The sequence below is a fragment of the Camelus ferus genome, chromosome 15, assembly GCF_009834535.1.
Source record: "Camelus ferus isolate YT-003-E chromosome 15, BCGSAC_Cfer_1.0, whole genome shotgun sequence".
In the NCBI taxonomy this organism is placed as follows: domain Eukaryota; kingdom Metazoa; phylum Chordata; class Mammalia; order Artiodactyla; family Camelidae; genus Camelus; species Camelus ferus.
This window is the reverse complement of record NC_045710.1, coordinates 53,341,357-53,359,527: the sequence shown is the minus strand read 5'-3', so window position 1 is coordinate 53,359,527 and position 18,171 is coordinate 53,341,357. Positions and strand designations below refer to the sequence as shown.

At 45.6% G+C, this 18,171-nt stretch overlaps 1 protein-coding gene across 1 annotated transcript; it reads right to left on the bottom strand.

The window, feature by feature from the left end:
- Positions 1–1,569: 1,569 nt before the first annotated feature.
- Positions 1,570–17,847, bottom strand: CCT7 (chaperonin containing TCP1 subunit 7). Its single transcript, XM_006176116.3, has 12 exons — positions 17,687–17,847; positions 12,728–12,881; positions 11,876–11,982; positions 10,381–10,506; positions 9,453–9,505; positions 8,932–9,103; positions 5,863–6,027; positions 4,888–5,076; positions 4,002–4,099; positions 3,485–3,617; positions 2,795–3,001; positions 1,570–1,947 (listed from the first exon to the last, which is right to left on the bottom strand). The coding sequence occupies exons 1-12, from the start codon at positions 17,690–17,692 to the stop codon at positions 1,726–1,728; spliced, it is 1,632 nt and encodes a 543-aa protein (XP_006176178.1). The 5' UTR covers positions 17,693–17,847; the 3' UTR covers positions 1,570–1,725.
- Positions 17,848–18,171: the final 324 nt, after the last annotated feature.

Sequence of the window (18,171 nt, the reverse complement as noted above, 5' to 3'; positions counted from 1 at the left end):
GTATGTATTTAAAGACTCACGTGGGCATCAGAATTTGTGGCTTTGTATCCAATAAAAGATGGTGAAACTGGAACAGTTATCTGCCTCAGGGAAGTAAATGGTAGGTGGCCACATCTGCCAGTCTGTCCCCAAGCCTTTCTGAGGCTGAATGCACTGAGGAAGGAGGTGGATGAACTGAGTGGCATCAGTGAGGTGAAGTGAAGCATCAGGATGACCTGTCTCAGGACAGCAGACATCGCTGGAGGAAGGCCACGAAGGCTTCTGCCCCTGCCACAGCTTTCGGTGTCTGCAGGCGGACAGAAAGACTTGGGGTGTCATTTCTGACTCTCAGCCAGAAGAAGCCATCCTCAAGGGCAACCCAGCATAAGTACAGCAGGAACAGCAGACACCACCCATCCCCTCACTGGCATGGTCACCCTAGGAGGCTCTGGCCAGCCAATCAGGCTTTGGCTTGATGGAGACCAAGTTGTCTATCACGGGCTGGTTCAATGTGTCCATTTTACAAAATGGGGTTTCCCCACTGATTCAATTACTCAGGTCTATTTAAAAATTTAAAAATCAGAAAAAACAGGTGTTGAGGCTTAAACTGTGTGTGGCTCTAGAATCAAACTAGTAGATGAACACTTACCCCCACAACTCAGTCAGCTACTGTCATCGGCATACAGAACAGCTGAAAGAACTTAGTTCAGGACCATCAAGTTAGGAGGAATGCCAAACTCCAAAGTCTGGACCTGCCACCACCTCATTCTGCTTTTGAGTCCATCTAACCAGGAGTGGTTCGACTCAAAGGTTTTTTTTAAAAATCCCTTTCCAGATTCAGCAGCAGAAGCTTCAGTGGCTCAAGGTACATAATTCTTTACTTCTGGGTTCAACAACTATTAATTACAGCTAGCTGCAGGCCAACTCTCAGGACCAGCATAAATGAGGCAGACTCTGCTGATTTTGTTTATCTGCGCTAGCCATTCCAAACTTCTACTGGTCAGAAGAAAGTGGAAGGGACCCCCAAGACTACTGACAGGGAACGGAGAAGACTGGGTGGGGCTCCTTCAGCTACGTCCTCAATGGAAACCTAAGAGGTCACTAGAATTTGGAGAGGATGTGGCCTCTCTAAAACATTCCTCCAAGCCCTCAACCTCAAAATATGGAGTACGAGGGATGAAAAGACTGAGCCAAAAGAATATGGGAGCAAAAAAGGCAGACAAGGTAATGTGATGCATTTACTCAAACTCAGAGAAACCCGGGGAGGAATGCCCGGCTAGGCCAGGGCTAAGTAAGATGATGTCAGAAGACAAGGAAGTGACTCCACGCCTCCCAGCAGCTTCTAGGACTGAGAAAGCGACCAAAGTGAAACGTCCAGGCAGGGGCCAGTCCGGTGGAGCGTCTGCCCTGGCGGTGGACCTACAGCCCACTTTAACAACAATGAGAGGCTGTGGAGGACTCAGCCCAAAGGAGGGAAGGTCATTTTCTCTTTTCTACCTGTTGGGTGAGTACACGCGAAGCTAAAATCCTGAGCTGCAGTCAAGACATTCATGAGTAAAACTCTTGTGCCTAAATAATGTGGAAAATGAATTCTAAGTCTTAAGTTTTATTTAAATAACCTCCAGTGAGAACAGAGTGGGCCAAATACTACCCCTTCCTTGTAACACCATTTGACCAAGACAGAGTGAGTGAAGCACAGCCTGCAGCCAGCCTGCTGGCCAACTCGTGTGAGCGCTGCGGTACCCCTCAGTGAGGGCGGCCACGACCTCGGCCCCGGCCAGCAGCTGGGGGTGCATCCACTGTTGAGCGAGGGTTCTTGATCGTTTCATCTACAGACACGATAAGGCATGCGGCCTCCGAGGCTGCCGTCAGTGCATTGATCCGCACCATGGCTGGCTCCCACACGAAGGCCTCAAAGTTGTCAGCAATGTCCTCGTTGTTGATGTCCACCCCGTACCACATGCCCCCCTGAGAGCAGAGAGGGAGAAGAAGATATGGAACGGCCCTCACGGTTCTTCCTGCACACCCTCCCAATGACCTGGATTGTTAGGAACCCCCAGACTCTGAACCTGCCGGCATCACAACAGGATGCAAGTGCACCTCCTCCCACCACTGCCCCTTCAAACCTGGGAAAGGCCGACCGCAGAAGCCCTCCAGGCCCTCTCCCGCTGCTGTGTTTTAGGGAGGCCCCGTCCTCAAGTTACCTGAGGACTGTGTATGTCAAACCCTGCTTCTCAAAAAGAACACTTTCCAATCCCTTATCATCTCAATGCCTCCATCAGTTCCTATTAAGGAAACCGAGACACACAGCAGTAAAGTGACCTGCTTAAAGTTCTAACCCAAGTCAGAAGCAAGGTCACTCACTGAGTGCTGCTGTCACAGCACTGAGCATTTAACAAAGATTTGCTAAATAGCAGATGAACAAATTAAGTTCTCAGAGAGGTCGCAACTTGGAGGTGGCAGAGCCATGGCTGGACTACTGTCAGCAGGGCCTGGGAGTGCTTCACCACCACACTGAGAAACCCAGTACACGAGGTCAGCATGTACTTCCAGGCTACAGGGTTCCTCTGGTTCCTGTCAATGCACCATGAGCAGTGATTACACTCTTGGTAGAAGCACCGAAGAAACCCTGGAACCTCCAGCCCTGGCACCGTGGCTTTCCTTCTGACCTCAGAGGAGGCAGTCAGATGGTACTGGGTTTGGTTCCAGCACCATCACCTGGGCTGACCACGCAGGGCTTGAGTAAGCACAGCACACACTCAGAATATAGCCCCATCCACCAAACCCCTGGCCCCTGAGGAGAGGAGTAACCCACCTGGGCATGCCGAGCCCGCAGCTTGTTGAGGATGTTTGTGGCATCAAAGCCAGCATTGTCGCACAGCTGGCGTGGGATAATTTCCAAGGCCTTGGCATAAGCCCCAATCAGTAGCTGCTGTTTTCCTGGAATGGTCCTTGAGTAATCTCGCAGGTACTTGGAGAGCTCCATCTCAATGGCACCGCCACCTGCCACCACTGAATCATTCTGCAGAGACAAGACCCACCTCTAAATGCAAGGCATCCCCTGGTCCAAGCTCCAGCCATGGCTAAATTGGGCCACTCAGTCAATAGGCCCCCTGACCCAGAGAGAGGTTCCTTATTCCTTCCCCCAGCCCAAGCCCCAGGAGGTCCAGACATGGACCGTGTCTAGCACATCCCAACTTTAATCTGGTGAACGTTATGGTTTCTGACCAACTTCAAGGTCACTTGCAGCTTGAGGGCATGGGCACAATCTCTGGGATGGCTGACTACATCAGCTCCACAGTTGCTCACAAGTCTTAGCCTTTAAGGGAGCATGACCTATTTTGAGACTGAAGCTGTTTCTTTACAATCTGTGAGACAATCAGGGCATACGTGCCCCGCTTGGAAAGACAGGTTGTATAGGGAAGGAATCACCACACAAATCCAGGTTCTTGTCAGCTCGGGAGGTAGAATGAGCTGTGCAGGCTGGGAGCCCCCAGCCTAGTACCTTGATGGCCCTCCTGACGATCATGATGGCATCGTGCAGGGACCGCTCTGTCTCCTCCATAAACTGCTCAGCACCACCACGGAGGATGATAGTGCAAGTCTTGGCCTTGGGGCAGCCAGTGAAGAAATTGTACCTATACGCGGGGTCAAATCATACATGTGAACTGCTTTCTGCTGCCAACCACCATATTCTGACCTCAGCAAGTCCTCCAGACACTCAGCAGCTGCTCTTCTGTTCCTCACGAAGGCTCTCTAATCCCACCCTTAAAGACACGTTTTTGGGAAGGTCTAGGGCTGTACCACTGGGACATAAAGATTTTGGAGTCAGACTTCAGACCCAACTGGATCCTCTCCCCTCCTGAAACACTCAATTTACCTGAGTTCTTTATGCCTCAAAAGATGAGCTCTCAGATGAGAGTAGCACATGCCATACACACGACACCCCAAAGGCGGCAGAAGGCTGCAGCCAGGCAGGTCTCGTGAGCCAAGCAAACAGGGGGCCCGAGCCTACGGCTCACCTCTCGCCTCCAATCTGTGTCTCTTCAAAGACCTGGCAGCAGCCCAGCACATCTGCTGACAGAGCGTTCACACTGGTCTGGATGGAGCCCCCGCAAGCCTGAGAACACAAGCAGCAAGATCACCTAGCAGCGAAGGCTCACATGAGGCCAGAAGCGAGCTTCCTGCCACCTACTTATTTTTTTAATTTTTATTAATTTTTTGGGGGGGGGTAATTAGTTTACTAATTTATTTATTTTTAGAGGAAGTACTAGAGAATGAACCCAGGACCTTGTGTATGCTAAGCATGCGCCCTACCACTTGAGCTACATACCCTTCTCCCCCTGCCTGCCACCTAGTCTTAAAGCCAATTCCCAGGTTACACGGCCATGGTACCCCAGAGACTTCTGCACTGGGTGACCCACTCTCACCCTTGACCTCCAGGCTCCCTCCAGAAGAGGAGAAAACAAAACAGAACTAAGACACATGAAGGGTAAATAAGCCTGCTTAAAAGGAAATGTCAGTGACCCTTCGCTTCACCCAACACCCTCTCCCCCAAACTAGAGTGCCTTGGGCCCAGCAACTGAAGTCAGGATCGGTGCTTTAGCCCTAAAGCATCTTTGGTAAGATGCTCAAGAAGAAAGGGAAGAAAACGTCTGGAAGCATAAATACTTGAGCTTATCCAGTGATCATAGTACTACTGCTAGGTTCCCTCACGGATTAGATTTCCTGACTTGTCTTGGTTAGACTAACTTTTGTATACTGAGCATACACACACTGGCACTGTAGTGTTTCATGGCAAAAGGAGTTAAGAAGACAGGCCTAGACTGACATGCCAACCCAACAGTGTACTCCAGTGCACCTTCGGGGGCACAACAACCATGAAGCAGCCTATGAAAACTTGGTTACCATCATTGTCCTCTTCAGATCCTCCTCCGGCACTCGGCCAGCACAGAACATGTCCCTGTCAGCAAAGTACTGGGTGGCCACATCCCCAATGGGAAGCTTTGACAAGACGACTTTGGCTCCAGATTGATGGATCCTCTCTAACTTGTCGTAGAGAATGTTCCACTCAGCATCAACAATTGCCTGATAATCCTGAAGAAACCCAGAAAAGGATGAGGATGCTTTGAAGTGGATGTTAGCATATATGGCATATTAAAATATATTCCTCAAAAAAAAAAAATCCCTCCAAAATAAAATACACTGATTTACTTATGAGGCTAAACTGAATAGCCTCTCCTCAGTCAACTTAGGAACCACCTAAAACTTTCAACCACAGAGCAGGAAATGACCTGAGGACTGGGAGCAACTCCAGAGCTGGCACTTGCCAAGGTGTGAGACAGTTTAGCCTGGCTAAGTTCTAGCCTCCTCTGAGGTGTTGCACCCGTGGAGTTCCCAAGGACAAGACCCTTTCCCACAAAGGCTACTTTGCATTGGAGACACATTTCCCAAAGATACCTGCTTATGGCTGGGTGACACTGCTACCTGCAGACAGCCTTGGTAATATCAATGTTGGGAGCATACCTTTTCCTGCAGTGTGGGACTCAGTCTAGAAGGCTCACATCTTCCCAAGTAAGAGGAATCAAAATACCGGGCTCACTGTATAGCCAGAGAGCCCCAGCCAGCCCCTCCGGTGGGGCCAGAGGCTAATTTTTCAACAGGTTTGCCCTATCCAAACCTCCTCATGTCCAGGTCACTCAGAAAGAGCATAAAGTGAGTAAAGAAGTGGGCTCAATATTTAGACATCAATATTTAGGGAAACAGGAGGAGAAAAGAGCCCATTAGGTACCCGAGAAACAGAGCTGGGCCCAAGATGGCCACAAAGGCCCAGGACTTTGGCCCAGAATGCTGCCACTGCCACTGCCAGCTGGTAGGGCCTACCTCAACTGTGTGGACTCTGATTTCAGCATTATCTTTCTCAGCTTTCAGCTCCAGCTCAACATTTAAAAGGGCAATCATTGGATTATAGTACTTTTTGGGTTGCATTTCAAACCCAGCATAAGAGAAAGTCTTCTTGAATGCGACACCAGCTACGAGCTGGGACTCCTGTTAAAAAAAAATAAACAGTTCAACAACTCAGTACTAGCATGAAATAAAATCAAGTTAGTGGTGCACTGGACCAATGCATGTCCATTTTTGTGAACCTGGAAGAGTTAACCATGTTTTTATTTACTTCACCGTTCTAACAAAGCCTTTCTATCACCATAAAAGCTGGAAAAAATACAGATTATATTCTGGTTGTCCTGTCAATATAAAGAAAATCATTTAGCTTGCAGAGGCCAAGCATCATAAAGGGCTGTCCTCTAAGACTTACCTCCAGAGCAGGTGCCAAGGGACACACTTTGATCCCAACTCCCCACCTCCCAGTCTCCTACTGCTCACACAATATTCCTCCCTACCTCTACTGCACGTGAGCACACACACCTGCGTGCGATGGCCTAGAAGCTTCCTCCTTCCAGGAGATGAGAACAAAAAGTCCGAAGGGTCAGGAATTTCCTGCACAGCTCCCGTGCTATCACTGTGGCTCCCCCATCTTGATCCCTCAAAACATGAACTACCACCACTGGCTGCATAACCGAGCTTGCTGTGGAGTGGACTGAACAGCAGGGCAGAACAGAAAGCATGCTGTGCCTGGAAGTGACTTCAGCCTTATCAAAGACTGACGTTCAAACCTCAGATCTCTTTCTTACTAAGTGACCTAGTCATTTCCCACTCCATAAAGAAGGGGATATTCAGTTCAATGACCTGTATGTTCTCTGCCAGTGCGAATTTACAATCCCAGTCCATTTACTGTAGCCTATCAGTGAACAGATTCATGCATCATTCAAATCTACAGTCTCCTAGAGGGGGTGATGTGTGAACTGAATCAAGATGGATAAATAGAAATTAGTCACATAGGAAAGAGGAAGAAGAAGATGTTCCTAGGAGGCAGAAGCAGTGTGGTGTTATCAGAGGATGAAAAGCCATTTGCAGTTGCTGGAATACAAAATAAGAGAGAAGAAACCAGTTTAGGAGAATCTTAAAGGCTCTGCTAAGGCCTGGCTCTTATTCCATAGGCAACGTAGAACCCCAACAGGTTTTACACACAGTGTAAATTGGGGAGCTTCACCCTGCCACAGAAAATAGGGTGGATTTAGGGGATGCGAGAGTTGAGGAAGGGTGACCACTACTAGGACAATGGTCTAGTAAAAGAGAACAGACTGAAGAAATAAATGATAAATTGGTAGATAAAATGAGACAATGGTCATCAATCAGATGACCCTAGATTTCTGGGTTGAGTGACTGAATAATGGTGATGATACCAACTATGTCAAGGAATACAGAAAAGATTACAGGTTTGGAGGACAAGATAGTGAGTTCGGCAGCAGTCAGACACAGGAGTGGAAAGCTCGAGGGAGAGGTAAAGGTTGAAGATATAGATCAGGAAGTTCTCAGTTAATCCTGAGAATAACTAAATAATAACCACCACCATTTACTGAATTCTATGTGTCAGGTTCTGTGTTAAGGGTTTTACATAGAGTTAAGGGATGTGGGGCAGTCTGAAAGAAAATATGTGTGGCCTGGAGCCCCTGGCTTTCTCAGCAGTGAGATTATTAGTTCTGATCCCTAGTTTAGTGAATGCTAATCTAATCTCAAGGGTTTATGGAAGTAGGAAGGCACAGGAGAAGATGGAATATTACTACAAAAGCATTGCGTAAAGACAAAGTTGGCAAGCCATGATGGAGAGAATGGGCTGAAACATGAATGAAACTGGGGCCTGAAGACAGGGGAACGACTCAGATGACCTCCAGATTCCTCACAGCTTTATTACGTAAAGAAGACCTTAGCCCATGGACATGCACCATGACAGGAGGAAGAGGAGGGAGATGGACAGAATGGAAATGCAATTTGGAGGAGAAAAAGTCAAAGAACAAAAAGCAAAGTGCCAGCATATAATACTCCAATTCAAGCAGGTCTTGCCCTTTCCAAATCACTTCAGGCTGAGGTCACCAAGGAAGAGTAAAGGAAAAAGTAGGGGAGGCCAAGGATTGGAAAAAGTCCGAAGTAGCACAGAGACACCAACATCAAAGACTGTTTCCAGACAGATACTTCTGTGTTAGAAAATATGCTGTGCAATACACTAGCCACATGTTGCTTTTTAAATTTAAATAAGCGAAAATTAAACTTAAAATTCAGTTCCTCAGTTCCACTAAAAGCATTTCAAGTACTCAGTAGCCACACCTGGCTACCAGCTATCATACTGGGCAGCACAGATATGTAACAGTCCCATCCCAACAGAAAGTTCTATTGGGCAGCACTGAGTTTAGAGCTACACATGCTGATGTGGATCAAATTCTAAAATAGGTTGTTAAATAGACAAAAGCAAGTTGCAGAACAATATGTATTATAAGTGAGCATTTGTGTTTAAAAAAAGTATTTATATTTGTACTTATAGATGCACAGAGTACTTCTGGAAGGACACACACACACAGAGTTAACAGTGGTTGTATCTGGGGCAGGAGTGGTGTAGGGGACATTTATTTTTTCCTTTAGGACCTTCTATACCTTTTGAATTATGTATCATCTATTCAAAATAAATGGCCAAAAGAAAGAAGGGAAAGTTTGGCCATATCACTTGGAGAAGAATGGACTGGAAAATACTTCTCATATTTATTAATTGAGAGAGTTTTAGATTATTTATCAGAGCTAGCTCTATACCCTCCCACATTAACACCAAGATTCTGAAAATCAGCCGGTTCAATCTTCCATTTTGCTGACAAGTAAATATAGGTCCACAGAGGTGACAAATGTACCCACAGTAGGCAGCAGTATGGGGAACAGCTCCAGCCTGCCTCCCAGTCCAAAGTGCATTCTCTCTACACCTGTAATGTGTGCTCTCCTGCGATGCCAAGCTGTCTGAAGGGGCAGTGTGAAAGCAAGAACCTCCCAGGGAGGCCATAGCAGGCTTACCTCTAGGGCGCCACCTTGCACCTTCTTGATTCCAATCATTTTAAGCTGCAGCAAATCATCGAGCATTATTACCGCGTCCACCACCATCTTAGCGAAGAAGGCTTTCTGCTGGGAGATCAGCTTGGAGCTCAGAGCAGTCATGGCACATTTCTCTAGCAGCTTCCTCTGCTCCCTAGGACACAAGGGTGGGACTGCATCAGGTCCTGAAAGCCCCTCTTATCTGATTCTGTTGCAATGTGAAGATGGCTTCTGTTCTATACTCTAAACTCAGCCCTCAACAACTTCATCTTCTGTATCTTTAGGGCAGGTTATCAGTGACAGATGGCGACTACAGTCAAAGACTTCACAAGTGACAGCTTTTAAACTACAGTCTACAGCCTCTCTTGTACTGCACGGGCTGGGGGACAAAGGGTTTAGCAAAAGCCAAACAGCCCCAGGCCCATATAGGGATCCCAGCATAATGATGCATCCAATCTGGCCACAGGAAGTCAAGGTTCTGACAAAGCCAACCGCAAACTTACACTTTATCGTCCCTCTTCACAGTCACGGCGATCTCTTTTATCTTGTTAACTGCCTGCAAGAAAAGAAGCTAAGTGAGTCTCTCATGCTAAAGACAAACTGAAGAAGTGGATCCCAAATTCTCTTCCTAGTCCCCAATCTGTTTATTCCCAAATCTTAAGCATTTCTACTCTATAACCAAAAAACCATTTCCAAATCTTGTAGCTGCCTAGAAAAATACAGATTTGTATAGTTCAGAAAACCCTCAAAGTTAGAAATGTAGAGTAAGTATAGTTCTTAAGAATCATCAGGGAACCTCCAAGATTCAGCTCTGGATCTGCAGGTAACACACTGAAACAAATGAGTAGAAACACTATGACACTAGATTAGCCTAAGCCTTCTGGCTTATGGAAAGCAACTATGACAACTTTTAGTACTTTGTATATTTGCTATGTTGTATAATATATGATATATATATTTATACGTTAAATATATCTTTTCAAAAGATATCCTTTCCTATATACTTCTCATATATGATTTCATTTAATGTCACCACTCCAAAACTGGACAGTAAAAAGAAAAAGTAAGGTCTAGAGGAACTGACTTGCCCCAGGCCACAGAATGAAGGTCAAGGTCAATAAAAGCAAGGTCTCAAGATGAGCCACGAGGTACTGGATAAAAACAAAAGTAGCTTTCATTTACCAAGAGCCTATGGTATGTCTACATGATGTCTGTCAGGAAACCTGAGGCTTGAAGAGATGAAGTAACGTATCTAGTCAAACAGCTACTGAACGGCTATCACAGAGCTATTAATAAGACAGCGATTCCCAGGGAGAATTCAGAAAATGCTCAAGGAACCCTGTTCCCAGTCCCTCCACACCCCAGTAAATCCTAAGAGAAACATGAAGGTGTCCAGGCACAAGGTGCTCAAGTTCACCAGGGTTCCCATACCAACTGAGTGGCAGTGCGGAAAGCTCGGATGATGATCTGTGGGTGCAAACCTTCCTCCACGTAGGATTTCACCTGCTTCAGAAACTCTGCAGCCAGCAGGGTCACTGAGGTGGTGCCATCACCGACCTGGAAGAAGATGAAAGGAAATTCACGTATTCTCATGTTCAGGAATAAAGCCCTGAAACTCCATTTTTAGGCATTCTACCCATTCCAACTGGGAGCCGTTTAAATGAATGTCAAGCCTTTTCCGGGAAGCACTGCTTTTTACAACAAGTAGAAGTGTTGGTAGTTAGGTATCCATCTCATTACCTGGGCCACAAAATTAACTCCCCAGCCAGGCCCATCCTCCAAAAAGGGCTGACTTGGACAAACTTCCCCAGAATACGAAATCATATATGCAAACGAGAACTTACTATGTTCAAGGTACTATGATCAATAAGACAGTTTCCGTCATGCTTCTAATACAATGCTTACCCGTCACAAATAACCATGGTAGCAAGAGGTACGAGACGAACATTCTCTAAGGAGAACAAACTACTACAGAAGTTTACAAAACAGACCTCTAAGTGCTTCGTATTTTAAACACTATTTGGAATAAGCAGATTACTAGTCTGCTAATCTTTCTCACACAGCAATTTTCTATGATGGGATCTAAATCCTATTTTTAATGAGGGAGAAGAATGAAGGCTTTTAAGAAAACTGGCTAACCTCTGATTTGGAAGAATTTATTTTGGTTTCTTTTTTGTTTTAGTTTATCTCTCTCTTTTTTTTTTGGAAGAAATTTTCTTTACCTCCCTTATGTCCACTGTGTAATGTAAGGGATTTCAGGGAGAAAAAAAAGGTACTGTGGTGAAGGGTTTAAGCTGCCAATTTCCTGGACAGAAAGGTATTCCCTTGTTGAAAATATTAACAGATCAAATCTAGACTCTTGTCACTTTAATTTTATATAAACCATACTGTTTTATATATAGGACAAACTGTGTCTTAACAGACCTTTTAATATAACTATAGGACATACCTGTAATACTCTGAAATGCAAACCTATCTCTCTTAACATTTATTATCAAGACTCCAGTGTTAGAAATGGTTTTTAAAAATGCAGACAGGTTAATGTCACTGACTTGCACATGTTAAAATGCTAAATCTTATGCTATGTATATTTTACCACCATAAATATTTTTTTTAAAAGAAAAAGGTAAACTGGAAGCAGTCTCCAGCCTCATAATATAAGGCGACCAACAGATAGATGAGAGGTCAAATTGTTTACCTAGCAACTCGTATGAATGACAGCACACAGGCCTGGTTCTAAGAACTCAGCTACATACAGTGGAACAGTGAGAATTTTAAAGGACTATTAATTCCATCTAAATATTTTTTACAAACACGTATTACTTGCGAAATAATTTTGGATATACAATCAAAATGTTTTAAAGAGCCAAAGAGCAAGCATGCATGTGTTTCAATCTCCACTGAAACAGAGGCTTGATTTTCCTACCTCAGCATCTTGGGATTTGGCAATGTCCACTAAAGTCTTTGCTGCAGGATGGACAACATCAAGGAGTTTCAAAATTGTGGCTCCATCATTAGAAATTGTTGCTTTGCCTTAAAAGGGACAAACACAAAGTAAAAATGTAAAGACCTTTTCTTAAGTTCTGTCTTCTGGCTGGACCTGGATCCCACACACATTTTGTGGGGATAGGGCCGAGGCGCTCGTGGTGGGGATGAACTGATCTTTTTACAGTTAGCTCTGTGCACAAAGGGTCACCTAAAATCACACATTTCTAAAGACCATGAACTCCTGATTTTCTCTGAACAGTAAACAGCACATGTCTACTGGATGTACAAAACATTTTAAAAAATAAGAATGAGGGGGTGGATATAGCTCAGTGGTAGAGCACATGCTTAGCATACACAAGGTCCTGGGTTCAATACCCAGTACTCCATGGAAAAAAAAAAAAAAGAAAAAGAAAAGAAAAAAGAATGAATAACCATTTAGATATTTTTAACAGTTGATACCCTAGTATCTCATTTCTAAGTTAACACACTAAAACATAAGGGGGAAGTTTTTTCTTTGTCTCCACAACATGATACAATGGGAGTGATCACAGGCAATTCCAGAAGATTCTATTTTGTGTTTCTAGGCCAAATCTCTTTACAAGGCAACAGACTTGTAAGCCCAGCTTTTCCCATACATTCCCAGGGCTCAACATTCAGGACAATGATGAAATGGAACCACTTCATGGTGAGAAATCCTTCAGAGATCTTAAAAGCAGTGGGATTTCTGATGCCAATCTCTGCTAGCCCCAACACTCAGAGGAGTCTCCTCTTCTGCACTCTGCAGACTTACCTCGGCCATCCACAATGAGCTTGTCCATGCCACGGGGACCCAGAGTGGTTCTTACAGCCTCGGCAATCACCTGGCAGGCACTGATGTTACTTACAAGCTGGGGGATGCCTTGAGAGCTATCAGTCCCCTCTTTCAACAGGATAACCGGTGTGGGCTAGACAAAAGAACAATTTACTACTTTTAATAATCATTCATTACGTAAGATTCAAGGAGGGAGAGGGAACATGTTCCTGTCTCTCCAGTAACAGAAATATCTGGAGACCTTTTTAAACCACGTTACCCTGCTGTCCAACCACCACATCCATTCCTTAAACAGCCTCTACCTCCAGAGACACTGCCAAGACCACAACATACCTTGCAGGTGTGCTAGAGAATTGTTTGAGAAGCACCAATTTAGTCAAAAAGAACAAATCAAATAAATGCATTCTCCAGCGCCCAGCTGAAAAAGCGTAGCCCTTTCAACTTCTGACCCTAATCCCGTGTTGAGGAATTAGGTCACGGCACAGGAAGAAGCAGGCCATGCTCAGTGTTCACCCTCCAGCAAACATCCATTTATCTGCATAAGAGCTTAATCCTAGGGCAATGATACGAAACATGAGGTGCCAACAGCTTCAGATGTTGTCCTGGAGATGCCCAGGCAGACAGCTTTACCAGTGATGTTTAGCCGGAGTGCAGGAAAGTGGCTAGGCAGAGAAACAAAGAGCACCTTTGTCCTGCCTCACAAAATGACAACAAATCTGATTCGTATAGCAATGTTACCATCTCTCATGCTGGTTCCATAAAGCCTCCCTGTGACTAATCTCCAATCAGATACCCAGAACAAGTTTTCCCATTTTGCATTGGCCTCCAGAACAGTTACTATCCTTGTAGATGCTTAATCTGCAGAACTGCTTTAGCAATTATGGGAAGACAAGGACATCTGCTTATTCTGAAGGGCCTGCATAGGTACCTTTACTCCAGTGACCATTAGCACAGACACTAATTCCTCAGGTTAGCAAACAAGGCTGCTTTCCTTCTGCATCCAAGCCTGTGCCTTCAGAGATGAGCTCATGGACCAGACTCAGTCTTCCCAGTATTTGTCACTAATTTTACTGGTGTGAAACAGACTACAGTAAAGGTAAATACTGTTTCAAAATTTTTGTTATGTCAGTTATGTGTGTGCTATTAGGCTATGATCTGAAATTTATTTCTTACTGTGGACTGCAATATAAAGTTTGCAAGTCACTGCCCATGTCCACTCCTAGGGGGTACTTCAGGTGTCTCAGCAGGGAAGGCACATAGGAAAGCACAGAGCTGTCTCAGTCAAACAAAAGGAGCCAGGAATTCACACATCAGGAAGTCTAGCAACCCATGAGACTGACTCCATATTAACTGGGCAATTCCTTAAAAAAGTTTTACTCCTTTGGCCAGTGTAGCTAGAGGGTAGTATGTAAGCAGAAGACTGGATAAGGCTGAAGAAGCAGGCAGGAATCAGATCACTACTCACCTGTAGACTGCAGTAAGGAGTTTGGATTTTAATCCTACAAAGGGAAGCCCTGGAAAGGCTTTTAGCAGAGGAACTGCATAGTCTGATTTACATTTGGAAAAAAAAAAAAACTAAACAACTAGCAACTTTTCTAAGGAAAGACCTGTCCTCCAAAAATGCCCCACTTTCTCCCAGTCCTGCTAAGTCACTCCTCAGGCCAGCCTCTGGTCTACTCCTTCCTCAGATGGAGTCTTACACTTTATTATTTTTAAAAATATATTTTTATTGAAGTAGTCAGTTTACAATGTTGTGTCAATTTCTCATGTACAGCATAATACTTCAGTCATACAGGAACATACATCTATTTGTTTTCATATTCTTTTTAAACAAAAGTTACTACAAGATACTGAATATAGTTCCCTGTGCTATACAGTATACACTTGTTGTTTACCTATTTTATATATAGTAGTTAGCATCTGCAAGAGTCTTACACTTTAAATCAAAAACCAACTTCCCCTTCTATTGCCTCCAACAGATTGTTTCAACTCTCTTGAGGCTAACTTATCCAATGTTTCTGTAAACTTTTTCTCACTTCCACCTCCAAATTGTATCCCCATCTACAGGAGACACACTGCTACTTTTTACAAAACCACTTTCATATGGCCAGGCCAACAATTCCTCAGAACCTCTATTCTTCCAACTTTTCTCAACAGTAGTTACCATGGGCGTTTAAGAGGGGACCCCATAACTCTCTCTGCTTCCCCTTGAGCATAATGTTTGTATTGCTATCCATCGAAAAATATGAGCTTCTCAATGGGCAGAGTTCCTAGATTTGGTCATGTATGAAGCAACATACAGAAGCATTTGGTGCTGAAAATCCAACCATTACATATCAGTTAACTCTTGAACAACACAGGTTTGAACTGTGTGGGTCCACATGTATCTGGATTTTTTTCAGCAGTAAATACGACAGTACTACACTATCCAAGGCTGGTTGAATCCGCAGATACAGAAGAACCCTGGGTATGGAGGGTTGACTAAATTGCAAGCAAATTTTTGACTAAGTGGAGAGTTGGGGCACCTAATCCCCAAATGGTTCAAAGGTCAACTACACTCAAAAGTCCTTGATACGAGCCATGAAATAAGGTGGCACTCGCTTCTTATTTTTGGAAAAGCATTGCAGTATGGTGACACTAAATTCATGAGAATTCTTAAGTACAAAGCAAGAAGGGCTTGGAAGTAGCTGACCACACTGTCCCCAAGTTCCCTATGCTTTATAGGCCCTACAGAAATTGTAGGCTGGGTACAGATATCCTATGGGGAGATAAAGGTAGCAGGGCCGGACTGAGCCAACTCAGGTCAATTAGGGATGGGTCCTCTACTAACAGTTCCCCAGGGGCAGGCACTACCACGAGAAGTCCAGCTTCTAACCCTAAGTTACTTTCCAACCACATTTTTACTCAAGTGAAAGGAAATGACAGCAGAATCCTATAATCTGCCAAGGGTATCACAGAAAACTTGGTAATTTCAGCTTAATGATCTTATTCACCCTCCTTAAAAACTTTTATTAAGCATTATTACGCTAGATGTTCTATAAACCAACAAGTGTTCATGTGCCAAGGCATATATGGCCTAATCCTTAGTGCTCAACACCAGAGAAGCAAGGACATGTCTTCTGTACAGCTGTACCAAAGTCACAGGACTAAGGTTTCTGGGGTACCCTTTTACCTCTCTTCCAATCACAGAAGGCTTCTAAAATACTATGTACCAATTCGATGACAGCAAGGAGAATTCTTGGTGACTGAAGTCTCACGTTCCAAAAGGAGAGATATAAACAGCCAATATAGCAGGGAAACAGATCAGGGATCAGTTCAGGAAAAACCCAAGGTGGTGGTCTGGAGCCTCTTGGTGAAGGGTTTTATCATCAGTCAGAAGACTCTTGGTTCTGATCCCCAGTTCTTTAGAGGCCAACCAAAACTCTTATGGTAGTCTTGCCAGGAAGATGGATTACAGGGAGGAAAAGAAGCAAGCCAACTAGCTAACATGCTGAGTGTTTACAACACGCTGGGCACTTCTTATGTATTCATTCATTTAATACCTTCTAACAGACTGAGGGCCAGAAATGCAATAACATGCTCGCAGTCACACACCTAGTACGTGGCAGAGCTAGTTATAAACCTAGGCATTCAGTGCGGCTCCAGAGCCTACTCTGGACTGCTCTACTTTGCCGCCTCTGCACAGAAGTTGAAGACAACTTGAGGAACAGGCAATGTTGAAGATGGCCTGAAAAACGCAGTACTGGAGGTACGAATGGGAGAGAGTGTACAGCTTAATGCCCGGTTCCTTCTATCTTGGGTACAAATGGGGTTCACAAGGCATTTGGTAGCAGAATGAACACCTCATAGGTGTCAGTTTGACATCTCCTAGGACAGGGAGAAGCTGAGGAAGCAGGAACATAGAGAACTGAGTTGGCCTGACAGGCTAAAATGAATGAATGATCTGCCAAGTGCACAGGGAGCAATGTCTTAGTCAGGGTTTTGCCTCTAACACTCAGAAGCTGGCCGTGTTCAACAGCAACTCCGGAGACACCACAGAGATCTGGGGCCGACGGAAGGCATCTGCAGCTCTGAGACGGAGAAAGGGATGCCCTGGAAGAGGGTGGGGCGGGCTGGGTGGGAGAGGGCTACAGAGGAACTCCAGTATTCACCAACTCCCTAATTTAACAAAAGGAGAACCAGAGTTAGCTGGTCAACTAGAAAAGCCAGCTAACGTCACATCTGGAGGGGCAGACACGGTCGGAGTCGGAGGCCGGGTCTTCCCACCTCTGATGCAGTGTCCCCAACTATCTGACCCATTCTCCTGGCTAAGAAGTTACACCTCCGTAAAACCAGCCGGGCCTGGTACATTCAGCAGGCACTAAACATGCGTTTACTTAAGGAATGAACCTGTAAATGAATGGATTTAAGTACGGGCGGAAGGATCTGGCTTTATTCATGAACATCCCGCCGGCGGGCAGGGGAGCAGTTAGCGACCAGAGATGAGACCTTGGGCTCGGCCCAACGTGAGGTCCCCATGCTACCTCTACCGGTTCTGGGAAGCACCCGGCTTTACACCCCCATTTTCCAGAGCTTCCACGTCTGACCGTCGACCAGGTATGCACGCTCAATCCGCAGTCGTTTAACCCAGGTCATTATTTTGGGGGGCTCCAAAAACTGGGCTCACGACACGGGTTCGCGGCCCCGAAGCACCCTGGGACTTGTAGTCCCCAGCCAGCCGGACCAAAGCCTCCCCTAGAGCCCCTCACAAAGGGTCCCTGCTCCGTGCCCAGGCCCAAGCCAGGCCGCGGCGGGCCGGAGTCGCCCGTAGACAGGGGGTCGAGGCAAGGACCGAGTCGGTAGGCAGGGAAAGGTCCCACGGGACCGGCCCCGGCCGGCCGGCGCCAACTGCGGACCAGATGGCAGCGGATGGAGACGGATACACGAAACGCCACTCACCATCATTTTGTAAGCTTATTCAGCGGCCCGCTACTCCTCTTCTCTGCGCCCGGGCCGCCCAGCAACCCCACAATGCTCCGCGCCAGAGAAGTCCCCAGAAGCTTCGTCAAGCCGTTGGACCGGGAGAGGAAGGGGACGGGCCACTTCCGCCACTCTATGGTTTGCTACCACAGAGTCGGCGTGACTAGAAGGGCCAGAGGCTGGGCCTCCGGGGGCGCCCTAGAAGAGATGTGGTAGTTGTGGAAGAGTCGCCTGTTTTCGATGGTGCCATTCTCTTGGAACGTACAGAATCCTTGCTCGGCCCGCGTCATCCACTAACTAATTCCATTCCCCTTCTACTCCCTGATGCCAGACCAAGGAAATGCAATAAACTCAAATTTTTTTGAACGCTGACACGCTTTTGCTTAAGAATTTACGTGAGTGATCTCATTTAATCCTCACAATCCTGTCGCATTGGTACTGTTATCATGCCCACTTTATAGATA

What these genes read in the sequence shown, in the direction of transcription:
- CCT7 (XM_006176116.3), bottom strand. An exon ending in GCTCATTGTGGATGGCCGAG is followed by an intron (nt 11,983 to 12,727) that starts GTAAGTCTGCAG and finishes GTCCCTTTTAAG; the next exon opens with GCAAAGCAACAATTTCTAAT. An exon ending in ACACAGATTGGAGGCGAGAG is followed by an intron (nt 3,618 to 4,001) that starts GTGAGCCGTAGG and finishes CCCCGCGTATAG; the next exon opens with GTACAATTTCTTCACTGGCT.